The 15,291-nt window shown below is 39.2% G+C and overlaps 1 protein-coding gene across 3 annotated transcripts in view; it reads left to right on the top strand.

Moving 5' to 3' along the window:
- Window positions 1-15,291, top strand: part of ASXL3 (ASXL transcriptional regulator 3) — a 171,842-nt gene that overhangs the window by 80,462 nt on the left and 76,089 nt on the right. For all 3 annotated transcript variants that reach the window (XM_036009177.1, XM_036009176.1, XM_036009178.1), the window contains exon 6: window positions 6,080-6,201. In XM_036009177.1, the coding sequence (XP_035865070.1) occupies window positions 6,080-6,201 (122 nt within the window). The remainder of the gene's footprint in view (window positions 1-6,079; window positions 6,202-15,291) is intronic.

Raw genomic sequence — 15,291 nt, 5'->3', positions numbered from 1 at the left:
AGCAGCCGACTGTGTTATTACTGGCCATCATTCTGAGGGAGGAGTCTCCACTGCTTCTGGGGTAGAAGGGGTTAGGTGGCTAAAGGCTAGTACCTATAGGTTATGCTTTTTCCATTAACTGTTTTAATTTCTGGTTTGAATTTCTCTTGTCTCAGTTTATAGCGGTATTTTGATGGATATCCATAAATATTAGTATGACTAAATTGCTCTGGTGACAAGTTGAGTGTTTGCATTCATTAGCTTGGGTTAATGAAGCAGGCTCTAAAACACAATAAACTTTTCAGTTATAATAGATATATTTTATTCATAGATTGTTTCATACTAAATGTTATCAAGTATCAATACTTGTAATGTTCAGATGCTCTCTCCGTTGAAAGTGCCTGAGGGGGGAATTATTATTTTCATTACTTTATTGCTATTACTGCTCTGTTTAATTGCTGGCCTGTCTTGGTATCTCATACCCTTTGATTGTTTTCTTTTAATGCAACAAAGGAAATTGTTTAAAACCAGACATGACCTTGGAGTAAGAATGCTTTGAGAGAGGGCATTCTTCCTTAGTCTGAATCAAAAAAGGATTAAGGAATCATCTTTTTTCTCTGAGAGAAATGGAGTCCAGGAAAGATTTAGTTTGGGTCAGATGGATTTTTCCTGGTATTTGTCATCAGCGTTTTTTTGGGCATTTATTTTGCTGCTGTATATTTTTAGTATATTTGATGTACACAATTTCAAATATAGGTTATGTATATATTACAAGCCATACAAGCTATTTTGATTATTTGCTATCTAGGGATACTTTTGAATTATCTGCTTATAGGTCTTTCAAAAGAAATTATAGTTATCATGACTAGGCTTTCACAGACTTAGTTTTTCTCAGGTAAAATTGATAGTTCTGTACTGTTGTTCTCGGAAACATCTATTTGAAAAAATTATGGTCTCGACATTAGGTCTTGGGTCTTTTTCACTGTGTCCCTCCCTGCATTTTATACAGGGCTTGGCATGAAGGTGCTCAATAAAAGTTTTACAACTGAATGAATAATTAATAAAAAAGAAATAAGCTCCTTCTAATACCCAGTTCACTTTTAAAATGTGATTGAATTCTAACATTGTGGCACACAGTGTCTAATATACTGCGTGGTCTTTGACTGAAATTCTTTATTTATATAAACTGTATTAAGCTTATTGTGTATGTCAGGGTCATTTCTACAGATCACCGTTTTGATTTGAGAACATCTAGTGTGAACTTTCAGAAATTGCAAGGGAATAGTTGGAGGGGGAACTGATAGGAATTAAACCGATGAGAGGATGCTCCTCTCCCTGCCTTGGTTAGACCTTTGAACTCCAGTGAGCTGAGATAGCCCGTTACTTACCGTGCAGTTTAGTGAGCCGTAGTACAATGAATACCTTTGTTGCAGCAACTGTATCGTCCAGGTCCTGGTATCTTTTGTGGTTCTGTCCCCACACACCCTTCCCATTTCCAGTAAGCAGTGTGATGTCTAATTTTGACTTTAAATTTTGTTTTTATTTCACTATGCAAAACCTTTAAACTGTGACTGTCCTCTTAAATGAGGCAGTAAAGACGGCAGAAGGAAGTATATCTACACTTAGTTGCAGGCCATGTGACTTCCCACTGACTTTAAAGGTCAAAGACCTCTTGCACACCTGTCAGTGGATTAGTAATTAGATTGGGGGGGATACCTTCTCTCTAGCACTCAGCTTTAAAAATATGTGCTCTGACCTAAGTTCTTCATTTCAGTCACATTTTCAAGTTGAATGCTGAGTGAAAAAGAGGAGAGTGACAACTTGGAGACTGAGAAAAGAGTCCGAAATTCAGCTTTGCTAGATAGAACACAGTCACCTGTTTCTCCAGTCTTCAAGCCTATCTCGTGCTTACTGCAATTCTCCATCTCACTTTGCTCCCAAGCCTTCTAAGTAGAATATTTTGGAGGAGGACTTTGGAAGTCTGAGTGCAAGTGAGAATGGACATAGATGAGCAGCAGCTACTGAGAATCCCATTAACGGTGTGAATTTACAAGCAGCAAATTAACTTTTAACCGTGTTTTTGGCCTGCCTAGTTTGGGCAGGCAAGCAATATGTAGAGAGAAATAGTATTTCTATGCCTTTAAATCTGTTTTCTCATTTTCGGTTTGTCCACCTGTGACAGAGCAGGCAGCCTTGTGGGGTTCCGAGGTGTTCATTTTGTGATGGTGCCAGTGCACAGTTAGGAAAAGAAAGGCTCCCATTCTGTTCCGAATGCCGAGACAATATCACTTTCTAAACTGCATGTCAGTGTTTGATATTTATTGGATAAAACATCTGTCCTGATTCTTCAGTTTCCTGGCTCCTGTTGGAACATTGCATACAGGAGATTTTCCCTAGTCCTCTCTTTAACATTAATTTTCTTTGGCTTAAATTGCAGAGGCCAAACTCAGCCCCTTAGATAAAATATTCAGGCAACCATTTAAAATAAACCGTCTATTATTTATTCATCATATCTGTTATTAAGAAAGCTACAAGAGTAAGTGAAAGTGGAAACCATGTGTTTTCTCAGAATGCACAACTGCATGAACCTGCGTAATCCAACTACTTTGAGACTTTGGATTTGGCTGCCCTCGTGTGCTTGGCAGCAGAATCAATGATGTGACACACAACTGTGTTAACAGTGTGTTGTCAGGACAGACACGCACACGCACATGCAGGCATGCCGTTGGAGGCCCAGGGATTCATTACATTGGGTCCCACCATGTTTTACTTTCTTTTTTTTTTTCAAGTATTTTAAGCTTTTATTTTTATTGTACTTTCCCCATTACCTTTCAGTCCCTTTATTCCCCCTCGCAGCCACCCCTCTGCTGTCCATGTCCATGAGCCCCTCAGTGTTTCCAACCCAAAGGAACGCTCATAGGTTTTATTTTCTACTGTATTTGTGTTCTTTATGATTCTGTAATTATTTTATCATAAATAACTAATTAGGGAAAATGGTATGACCCAGAAAAATAGGATTACATTTCAGAAAGGATTGGGCAGAAAAATGACTGTGAAGTAATGGAATTCTCGTAATGGAAGACAGGGAGAGAGGGGCCTTAGATGGAAGGTGAGATAGCAAAATAGAGTTGCTTTCAAGGAAAATGAATCATCTTGAGAAAAAACCAGCTTCAGTATATTTCTTGACAGTGTTTCAGTTTTACTGTCTTTTTCTCTGAAGTTCTGGACTCTAAATTGAACAAAGTATTTCTTTGGGAATCACATTAATATGGTGAATTTAATAGTAAATTTAAACCAAACCACAGCATGTATAGTGATGCTCAAATAGATATCATGATACCAGTGTTCTCCTAAGTCAGGGGGAAGTGGAGTAAGTTGTAAGTTAGGTACCTATTATCCTTACGAAGGACCGCTGATTGTATTCTTCAGGAAGGACTGCTTATTGTGACAGTCAAAAAATGTAAAGGGCATGAGGCTTTAATTACACACACTGATTAAGCATTTGCTGGGTTTTGGTCCTGCTGTTTTGAAGTTTACCTTTGAAACACGTATGAATAATGTTTCCTAAGAAAACTGGTGAGTTTGTTTATCTGTATGGTAGGCAGAAGCATTCTCCCATTTTCCATAAAGTTCCTAAAATCTATGTATTGTATTTGGTTATCCTCTTTAAAAAAAAAAATGATTTCATTTATTTATTTTTAGAGAGGGGAAGGGAGGGAGAAAGAGAGGGAGAAAAACATCAGTGTATGTTTGCTTCTCGTTCATCCCCTACTGGGGACCTGGCCTGCAACCCAGGCATGGTCCCTGATTGGGAATCGAACCAGCAACCCTTTGATTTGCAGGCTGGCGCTCAATCCACTGAGCCACACCAGCCAGGGCTGGGTATCCTTTTTAATTAACCAGTGAGTTTCCATTCTTCTAGATGGAAATACTGCTGTAAGAATGTAACAGTGACAACACATATTTGCTAATGCACTTTCCTCTGGTGCAGGCTTGCCTCACATTCATTCAGGTCTGGCCATCGGGATCACGTGTTCCACCTGCCGGCTTCCCCTCACCCGGGCCCTCTGGTCTGCCACACTTCATGGAGACTTCAGAACATGGACAAGGCTGTCTATGTGATCAGCATAAAAATAAATGATTCTTTATATTATAAACTGATCATTATTTCTAGTATTTCTTGACACGTAAGCTTTGTCAAAGTGTTACAAATTACTCTAGTGATCATTTCAAGGAGAGAAGCCTAGGAGCCATGGTTTATGCAAGCAATGTTACAAACTGTTTCCTAACCAGAACGTTAAGGAAAAATGTCATATTGGACCAAAGAGGAAAAGTCACCTGATCTTTAATTCAAGGACTTCTGTCACTACATCCATGGGCAGACCCTTTTGCTACTTCAACCAGAGCATAGCTGGGCCAATCCCTACAACGAACAGTTCTCAGTTTTTTTCATATCAGAGGCTAGATGAGTTGCTCCCTCTGCCTTGGTTAACTTCCTGTTTCAGTACCACCAAACGATGCAAATAAATTAGACTTCTTTAGGCATTAAATTTTCTGTGTCAGTTCTTGGTTTTGAGGATCGATATTTTAAGTGGAAAATTATGGGCCTGGCCTTGGATTCTGGCTCTGCTGTTTCATTGGCTGTGTGACCGTGGGCAAGTTATTGGGCCTTTCTGAATCTCGCTTTCTCCCTCCACCATGGTCATCGTACCTTTCCCCATTGCAAGGACGCCGTGAGGGTGAAATGAGATCATGTAGGCTCAGTGCCTGGCATTAATAACTAATAAGTATTTTCTCTTCCAGAACTTGTTCATTTTGGTTGGCTTCCTGATTTTTTTCTGTGTTAAAACAAAACTTGATTAATCCTTTTCCCCCAGCATTGTCTTTTGTGAGCCACACTGTCATCTCTGGGTAGTGTGTGCTTGAGTCTATCAACGGGAGCTTCAGTGTACTCAACCCTGTGCACTTCCAGATGCTTCCACATTTGACTAGAACAATTTTTACTTCACATCTTTGTTAATACTCAGTTCAGAATCCTCCCAAGTTACTGTTTCTTGGGAAAATTTCTTGGATTAGTGTTAACACTGTTGCCCTTCAGAAGTCACATTTTGAGCTTTTGCAATATGCTCTCAAGTTAATTTCTTCCATCTAACTTCCTCTCGCCTCCTGCCTTTGACATATGCCTCCATCCTGCCACCAACCACAGCACTCCCTCACTTCGACTTTCCAAACAACACCTTCTCCCCTCGTGTGCACAGAGAAGGGTCTGTGTCTGGGCTCCTCCTGACACTTTTACTCCTGAAGCCACTCCAGTGTAAAACCCAGTGTCTCGGGTGGAATGTTTGAGTTGGACTGAAAGAAGTGTCTGGTTCCACCGCTGGTTCACAGAGCAAGAGGTGAACGTGGGCCCTCGGTTATCCATGTCCACAGGCATTGGCTCTTCTACAGAGCAGTCTTTTCTAAGAAGATGTCTTCTGTAGAGTAGGCAACAGGAAGCTTGACTCTGGTACACATGGCCAATCGTATTGTAATCTGCAGAGGGCTCGATTTTTTTTTTAAGTAATTGTCTTAAATTGACACCCAGCATCTTGAAGTTCATTTTTCCTTCTCCATACTGTCTGACTAGGCCCCTAAGAGAGGATGAATGTGCCCTCGTAGGCCATGGACTCTGTAGAAGAGGGGAGAGAAGAACCATCATAGCTTGAAGGTTGATAGATTTAAAACAATTTCATTAATTTAGATCATTTCTTCACAATATAGGCATTGCCCAGTCTCCGTATTCAGGTTTGCAAAGTCTCTGCTGACTCCCACCTCTTTTGGCAGATATTGTGCTCTTTTTTTATGTCCATACAATAGGCCTACGACATAGAAATTATCATCAATTAGTGGGTAAGGAAATGGAGACTTCGGTTAAATGTGACTGTGGCCACACAGTTATTAAATGATCCCTTCTTTCAAATTTAGATACTCCTATTTTGCTGTGCTATTTGGCTTTATTTTAGGTATCCATTTCCAACTGGAGAAAAGCTTCGAGTTAATTACAGTGGATATAAAAAGAGGAATTCAAATTAGTTATGTCATTATCTCTCTCTGTTTCTAGTTTGTGCGAAGCAGGTAACTGATGAAGCATCTTCCACTCGAGAGTCAAGCCTTACTAACACAGCAGTGCAAAGCAAGTTAGTGTCTTCCTTTCAGCAGCACACCAAAAAGGCTCTTAAGCAGGTAAGACAGCTGCCATTTGTTCTCTGTCCTTTGGCTCTGCCTACTTAAGGTAATGAGTATTGTGCTGATAAAGTAAAATAAATAAGAACATAATGATCTGAAGGCAAAAGAAATGCCCCAAATTCAACCACTTCCATAATATTTAGTACAGTAATTTTAATGTATGGTAAAAACCAGGAGAGGCGTGTTTGATAACATTGTTGTAAACAGAGGAGGGGCAGTGTGTTTGGAAACATATAAAAACTTGTATTAAGATTTTTGTATGTGTTTTATAGTAAACATATTGAGTTCATACATGAGTTGCATGTTTTGAAAACAGTGTCTCTATTTATGGTTTCATGTTTGTCTGATAGCTGATGTAAAAAAAAAGATAATTTCCTTCTTATTACCAAGATACATTAAGTTGCAAATAAGAAAAATAGTAGTTGTGGCTTACTTACATCTAGAATAATATCCATCTTCAGTGACTATTGTTTGGTCCTGAATGGAGGTTACCTTTGCAGTATCATCCTGATTTCACATAAGCAGTCTTGACCTGTGTGCCCTTGTCCAGAGATAGTGGTAAGAGGTGATAGTTATAAGGTTGAAGTCTGGGCTCTGACATACCCTGGTTTCAGTTTTTGCCACTCACTGTGAGACTCTGAGCAAGCTACTTTTAGTCTCTGAATCTGAAATTCTTTTTTCTAGAAAACATGAGGATGATCTGAGAATTGAGTGAGGTGATGTACTGACAGCATGTGGTAGAGTGAGTGTCCAGCCCATAATAATCCCTCAGTAAACATGAGCTACTGCTGTCACACTGGCACGTGCTCCGTTGTGCTGGGCAGGAAAGGAAGACATGCTGTGGGTGGATGGGGACATGGTGTGATGGTCATACTGGTGATGTCAATACATGGAAGGTTCACATATTTAACCATGAATTCATGGTTCTCCCAAGTGTAACTGCTTTTCCCTTACATTTCTGTTTTGTCTGTGTGACAGTCTCCTGCACCTCACCTCCTGCTGACCCGCACCCAGTGTAGTGCTGCTCTAGTGACACAGTGATGATAACAAGGAGAGAGAAACCATGTTTTAAATAAAGTTCAAGATTTCTTTCTCTTATTTTCTCACCTTTTATTTTTTTAATGTTTTCTTATTTATGCTATTACAGTTGTCCCATTTTACCCCCTTTGCTCTCCTCCACTCAGCCCACCCTCCACTCCCACCATCAGTCCCCACACTGTTGTCCATGTCCAGGGATCATTCATACATGCTCTTTGTCTAGTCCCTTCTCCTTCTTCCCATCAGTCCCCACCTGTCCTGCCCCTCTGGCAGCTGTCAGTCTTCTATGTTTCCATGTCTCAGTTCTGTTTTGCTTGTCAGTTTGCTTGTCAGTTTATTTTGTTCATTAGGTTCCTCATATAAGTAAGATCATAAGATACTTCTCTTGCACCAACAGACGTTTTTCACTGTAAAATTTCTTACTATTCACATCCAGTCTCCTAGATTTAGACTGCCCCCACTTCTCTACTTCAAACAAACTTAGGAAACAAACTTAAGATTTTGTAATGAGTTATATTACTTTTTATCCTGTATTAATTATGGGATTGCAGTATTTCCATTCATTAGGATTATATTTATGGTAGGAACAGTGTTTCATCATACATAGATCAAGTAACCTTTACCATTTATATCACTGCTCTTGTGAAATGTTTTAGATGCCAGAGAACAAAATTGAATTCGATGTTGAAGTCCCTGGAAGAAAAGGGTGGGTGAGGGTAGAGAAGCCTAGGAAATACTTAATTCAGGCAGCAGACAGGATGCAGGTAATAAAATACTAACCAGGATAGAGCAGAAGACACAAAGCTGGATGCCAGTAGTCATAGCATTTAAGAAACCTAGATGCAATCGTGAACGAAACTCATACTTCCAAAGAGCAGTGATTTTAGAAGATGTGCACACCATGAAATCTTCCTGTGTGTTAATGTAACGATAAAACTTCACATCTCTGTGTTGTCATGTCTCATTATTTTTTACTTCCTTCATTTTGGTTTCATATCACTTAAACATTTGTTACAATTACTAAAACATCACATAACTCCGAGTTAGTGGTTTTTGTTTTGTTTTATTGTAGAGCACGTGTTCATGGGAAGTGGTGCTTGCTTCCCATGAAGCCTTGTTTTAAGAAATCAGTTCTAAAAACTCCTTAATGTCCAGAAAGAGCTATTTATTAATTTCTTAAAATGTCCTATTGTATAACAAAGTAACAAATGAGTTACAAGAAGAATATGGTAATATTGTATAGCAGCTATGCTAATGTTTGATTAATAATCAAGTTCATATTGGAAATACATTTTGAAGAACAGCCGTTCTTGCAGAATTTTGCTCAGATTCCCTATAATTGCTGAATTTCTTAAGACAGCAGCTCAGAAATTGACTGAACATGAGGCATTTTAAATTGTCGCAGCTCAGCAGATCTGCAGCTTCCTTTTCTTCTGGGTAGTCGAATGGCCCTGTAGAAGTCTTTGTAAGTGTATCTATTATATATGTAGACATATCCACGTGTATGTGTTCTGCAATTGCAAATATATGTTTTGTGTATATATTTACATGCACAAATCATAACTTCATGAATGTAGGGCCAGCTGAATGACCCTAATAATAATTACATTACTGATACTTACTTTTCTGAATCCTAGACATTATGTTCTGCATTTTACATGTACTATGCCACTTAATACTAATATAAATCCTTTAAAGCATGCATAGTATCCCCATTTTTCAAATGAGGAAACTAAGGTCCAGAGAAGTTAGATAACTTTCCCAAGATCATCCAGTGAGCAAATCGTGGAGATGACCTTTCAGCCCGGAATCATGGTTTCATATGCTACCTCTCAGCTTTTTGCATATAATAAAATAGATGAATTTTTGACATTATTGATGAAAGTTTATGTTCTTGAATATTTGTGTAGTCTAAAGAAAGCAAAACAGCATAGTCATCAAGAAGAAAATGTAGCAAAAACTCTTTCCATCCCCATTTCCTTCACCTAGCCCCCTCCCCCTCCCTCTGGCTGTCACCACACTGTGGTCAGTGTCTGTGGGCTGTGCATATAGTTCTTGGTTGACCCCTTCACCTTTTTCATCCAGTTCCCCCTGCCCCCTCTTCTCTGACAGCTGTCAGTCTGTCTTGGGTGTCCATGCCTCTGTTTCTATTTTGTTCATTGGGTTCTTTTATGCATTGGATTTCACAGGTGGGTGGGATCGTGTGGTGTTCGTCTTTCTCTGACTGGCTTATTTCATTTGACATGGTAATCTTCAGGCTCATCCACACTGTTGCAGGAGACTGGATTTCTTTTTTGTGGCCATGTAGCGTTCCATTGTGATGGGTGCACCATGTGGTGTACACATGATGTTTTATTGAGTTATACACTTGGAACCTATATGATTTTGTGAGCCAGTGTAACTCCAATAAATTCAATTAAAGTGCAAAAAAAGAATATCATTTCCAAACACAACTGCTTTATGTTTGGTATCAGCACATATTAATGGTAGGTACTCAAATATATTAGCTGTTATCTTCTTGTTAGAAGTGTATGCTGAATCAGTAGGGCTTTTGTAGTTCAACTTTACATTGGCTACCTACTTAGAAGTAGGCGGGAAAAAACCCAAATCCAGTAACTTTATACTCATAAACAATAATTTAAAACAAACCTCCATACAAAGGAAGCCAGATATATGTCCCAGTCCTGAGCCCCCACCCCCACCTCCACCTGAAGCATGTCACTGTAAAGAGTGGTTCTTTTACTTAGCAATACTGTTGACTGCAGTGTATTCGTAGGCAGGTAATTACAAAGGCTATAATACCCATTGGCTATTGACATAGATTATTTTCATTGTTCCTAAATACTTGGGACCCTTGTACTTTCTAATCATCAAAATGTTAGTTAATATCATGTGTTGGGTGTACTTGGCTGAATAATGTTATTTCAGTAGTTCTTTTTTTTCTGAATAAGCATATTCAGAAGCTTCTGGAGAGTACCAGATTGCCGATTATTACCTTGTTCCCTGTCTTCTTTCTGCCTTGTTGTTTTAGTTGTAATGATCCTGAAGTGTGTGAAATGAATTAGATTTTGAATTTTAAAGAAGGATGATTAAGAAAGATTAAATTTTGGAAGTTTTAAAAGAGAAGCAAATGAAAGATTAAAGGAGGATGAGGTCCGTTACAGGAGGTAAAGGGTGGAGAACGCAGCCTTTTTATGTTGTTCCTGTAGGTTTGACTTCCCGCATTGTTTATTTAGGGTGGTAGAATTTACTCATAAAGATGCATGTCCATTCTTCTCTTCATGTCACAAAGCAGATATATTCTTGGTATTTGGCTTCTATATGTTTGACCAGTATTGCAAAATTCCAAAAGGTTATGTTGCACGACAGCAGTTTCTGAATGTGGGCGTTGACATTTAGCGTACTAGCAACCATGCAAGTTGTCGGTGCCTGACACCGCCAGCTGTTTCATATGTATCTATTTGTAATTATTTTAGCTTTCACAGCCTGTGATATTTTCAGTTTTTTTTTTTTCAGTGAAGGACTTAATACACTCAGGGCATTCCTAAGTTGCCTTGTTGGTGCTGTTTTTCAACTAAAATATAGCAGGCATTACTTGTTTATGCAAATTCAAAGTTAATACAAGAGCCTCTTATTTTAGGTTTTATTTTTCATTAGGGTGGTAATGAGCACAGTGTGATTGTAGAGTCACTGGACAAGCTTTCTATTTCTAATTTAAATGTTTAAACTTTTTTTGTTTCTTTTTAAGAATATATTTTATTGATTATGCTATTACAGTTCTCCCAATTTTTCCCCTTTGCCCCCCTCCACTGGGTACCCCCTTCTCTCCATAAATCCCTCCACTTAGTTCATGTTCATGGCTTGTGCATATAAGTTCTTTGGCTTCTCCATTTCCTATACTTTTCTTACTATCCCCCAGTCTATTTTGTACCTATCAATTATGTTTCTTATTCCCTGCATATTTTCTGCCATTCTCCCCCTTCCCCATCCCTGCTGATAACCCTCCATGTGATCTACATATCTATTACTGTGTTCCTGTTCTGGTTGTATGCTTAGTTTATTTTTTAAGATTCAGTTGTTGATAGTTGTGAATTTGTTGCCATTTTAATGTTTAGTTTTGATCTTTTTCTTAACTGAGTGCCTTTAACATTTCGTGTAATAATGGCTTGGTGATGATGAACTCAGTTAGCTTTACCTTGTCCGGGAAGCACTGTATCTGCCCTTCCATTCTAAATGATAGCTTTGCTGGATAGAGTAATTAGGTTGTAGGTCCTTGCTTTTCATCACTTTGAATACTTGCCAGTCACTGCTAGCCTACAGTTTTCTTTTGAGAAATCAGCTGATAGTCTTATGGGAACTCTTTTGTAGGTAGCTCTCTGCTATTCTCTTGATGCTTTTGAGATTTTCTGTTTATCTTTAACCTTTGGCATTTTAATTATGATGTCTTTTGGTGTGGTCCTATTTGGGTCCATCTTGTTTGGGACTCTCTGTGCTTCCTGGACTTGTATGTCTATTTTTTTTTCACCAAATTAGGGAAGTTTTCTTTCATTATTTTTTTCAAATAAGTTTTCAATTTCTGGATCTTCCTCTCCTCCTTCTGGCATCCCTATGATTTGGATGCTGTACATTTGGAGATGTCCCAGAGGCTCTTATACTATCCTCATTTTTTGGAATTCATGTTTCTTCTCGCTGTTCTGGTTGAATGCTTATTTCTTCCTTACGTTCCAAATTGTTGATTTGAATCCCAGCTTCCTCCCTTTCACCGCTGGTTCCCTGTAGGTTTTTCTTTATTTCACGTAGTATAACCTTCATTTCTTCCTTTATGTTGTTGCCGTACTCAATGAGTTCTTTGAGCATCCTGATCACCAGTGTTTTGAACTCTGCACCTGATAGATTGGTTATCTCTGTTTCATTTAGTTCTTTTTCTGGGATTTTTTTTCTGTTCTTTCATTTGGACCATATTTCTTTGCCTCCTCAATTTGGCAACCTCTTGTGTTTGTCTTGTGTATTGGGTAGAGCTCCTTTGACTTCCTGTGTTAGTAGCATGGCCTATTGTTAATTGTGTGGGGCAGAGCCTTAGGTAATCCCAAGGGCAGGGCAACCTACTTTGCTACTTCGTGGCTCTGTGAGGGGGGAGGGTTCAGAGTGGGGAAATGTCACTGCTTGGCTTTTGCAGGTTTGCTCAGCACTTTCCCTCTTTCCAGTCACTTCATTTATTCCCCATATGGGACTGGTGTCCTTCCAGCTGTTGCCCTGGTGCTGAATCCCAGAGTGGGTGAGTTTGTGTGCCTTCTAAGACTATGTGGGCCCATTCAGCAGAGTCTTCTGAAAATCTGACAGTTTCTTCTGCTGCCCCAACCCCCCACTGGCTTTTATAGCCAGAAATTATGGGGGTTTATATTCTGGTGCTGGAACCCTGGGCTGGGTGGTCTGGCCTGTGGCTGGGATTGCTTGCTCCCAAGGTATCCCTCCTGATTTTTATCCACCACATGTGAGTGTGGGACAACCCATTATGCCACCTCTCTGCCCCTTTGCCCCTCTTACCTGTCTGGATGAATGTGACTTTAAATCCTTGGTTGTCAGACTCCCTTAGAGCTTGATTTTCTGATGGTTCTGTGTATTATATATTTTGAGGTTTGATTGTAATTTTTTCTGTAGTTGTGTAAGGAGGTGAAGCTTATTTACCTATGCTTCCATCTTGACCAGAAGTTTTCATTTCTTTTTATAGGAGAATATTGCAACATATCTCTAGAGAAAAGCATGCTGAGTCAGCATCTCTTGGTTTGTTTCTTGTTGCTTAGACCTAAAATTATAGTTGATGTATGCTGTGTTCTCTACTTTTCTTTGACTGGTTTAGCTTTGTTATGTTTGTTTCCTTTAAAAAGTTTATGGTCATGTTTTTGCCTATAAATTCCTTTCATATTGAATGGTACCTGAAAGTATTAAACTTGGAAAGTCCAATGTCCTCTGTAGTTTGGACATGTGGACATTATACATGTGGGCAGCTTGAAGGTAGATTTCTGCATAGTAAGTGCATTTACACTTGCCATCTGCTTGTTTATGTAGGTTTTGATATTGTTTCCTTCTGGATTTGAAATTATAGGATTTAAAGTTGCTAAATAAGCTATTCCATTAACATGTGAATGTATAGCTAAGACTTGAGTGGTTAGAGGTGCCTCATTGATATTATTCACCTGAAATGAATCTAAACTAAAATAGTAATATCAATGTCAAAATAAAAACCACATGCAGATTAATCAGTGGGCCACCAGGACTAATTCATACCTTTGGTGTGCAAGAGAAAAAGCTTCCTTTGCCCCAATTTGTTTCCGCAACAACAACAAAAAATTTCCCCTTTCATGGTATCTTGTGAGGAGCAAACCTTCCAGGACCAGCTAAAGTGGCCTTCCTAATCCTATTTCTTTAACCTATTGCCTGCATTTACATTTTCCACGCTGTGGCACACCTAAATTTAGATCATTACAAATTAAATAGCATTTAACTTCTACTACATCAGTAATATAATATAAAGTAGGAACTTTTGCTCTCATGGAATTTGAGCTCAAAGTTGAGGACAATGGGATACAGTGCTCCCTGGTGTGAAGAGAGGTGCTGGACACAGCTTCAAAGGACTCACAGGAGACGGCCAGAGGGCCCCTGACTGTCCCCCAACAGCCTATATAAAAAACAGCTCTGTGGACTTCCTATTTAAAACATCATAGCAACACTGTCTGCCTTTGTTTCACAGGGACATTTACCCAAGTAATTTACTCTGCATTACCCTGCTAGTGAAGTATTTCTCTGACTTTACAACCTCACCCGTAACGGTTGCACCCCACAGTCATTCCCACAGCTCTGCAGCAGGCCTGCTCCCCCACAGGCCAGCACATTTGAAGAGGGGGTTTTACTACCTCTCTTGGGCAGTGGTCACACTCTTTTATTCGGTGGTGTGAGGAGCATTGGGAACGGTGTGTGGTAGGTGTCAAGATTGGTGTCCATAGGCTGAGTTTGACTCAGAATTGTCCTTGTTTTGTCTGGCACATTGTTTAAAAACAGGAAAACTCACCTAGCAATGCTAAAAGTCCAGTCGTGCTGGTTCTCTCGAGCAGGTACTGACTGCTTTGATGGTGTGTGTCTGTTCCTCCTCAGCACAGCCTCGCCCTCTTTCATTGTCCTACCCCAGGTGGTATGGCCCAAAAAGTATTGCAAATTTTTCAAGGGATTATGAGAAGGATTCAAGTAGCGTTTGTGTGAGGGGTCAGTGTACACGTAGTTGCAGAAATATAGTTACATAATCACAAAAAAAAACCCCATAAATAGCTAGCTTCTTTACTTGCAGGACCTCCAATGAGAGACCAGGAATATATGAAATATATTAATATGTGTAATAATATAAGGCAGGATTCACTATACAACCTGCCTTATGGACTCAACAGATGCCTAGTCTCTTGTGTGGATCCAGTCTAAACTATCCTAAACATCTTGGTTGAGTCAACACTGGTTTTTTCCCATCCTTCCACATCCTCATCTGTGTGGAGGGAGTCCTCAGTGTCCAGAGTCAAGTAAATCCTGTTTTCTAGAAAGTGAATTGGAATATTCACGGAACCTAAAACTGCTCAGCCTACAATGATGGTGGATCTAGGAAATGTGATCGAGGTGCCGCTTCCCGCAGCTGAACTCAAATGTTCCTCAAATTTTATCTAGTAGCCTGCCGCTTTGCTGCTGTGACACACAGCTCAGTTTTTGCTTATTTGCCCCCTAGAAAAGTTATTTAGGGTCAAATATAATGCTTGTTTTTTAAACAAAACAAACAAGTGTATATATTCTCCAAACACTTAAAACAACCATTTTTCTAATATGGTGGGCATTTAGTTTTGATCATCTACAAGCACAAAGTGTTGAATTTCAGTACTTTTAAAATTGTTATTTAAGAAATAGTATTTAAATTTGAGTAGAAAATATAAATTCAGGAAAAAATAATTGAAATAGGCTCAATGTTGGTTAGCATCTTTTATCCCTACCTTGGTTTCACTGTGACCTTGGTTCCAC

This window comes from Phyllostomus discolor, chromosome 9 (genome assembly GCF_004126475.2).
Source record: "Phyllostomus discolor isolate MPI-MPIP mPhyDis1 chromosome 9, mPhyDis1.pri.v3, whole genome shotgun sequence".
NCBI classification, from domain to species: domain Eukaryota; kingdom Metazoa; phylum Chordata; class Mammalia; order Chiroptera; family Phyllostomidae; genus Phyllostomus; species Phyllostomus discolor.
The sequence above is the reverse complement of the archived record's forward strand: the minus strand, read 5'-3'. Positions and strand labels throughout refer to the sequence as shown.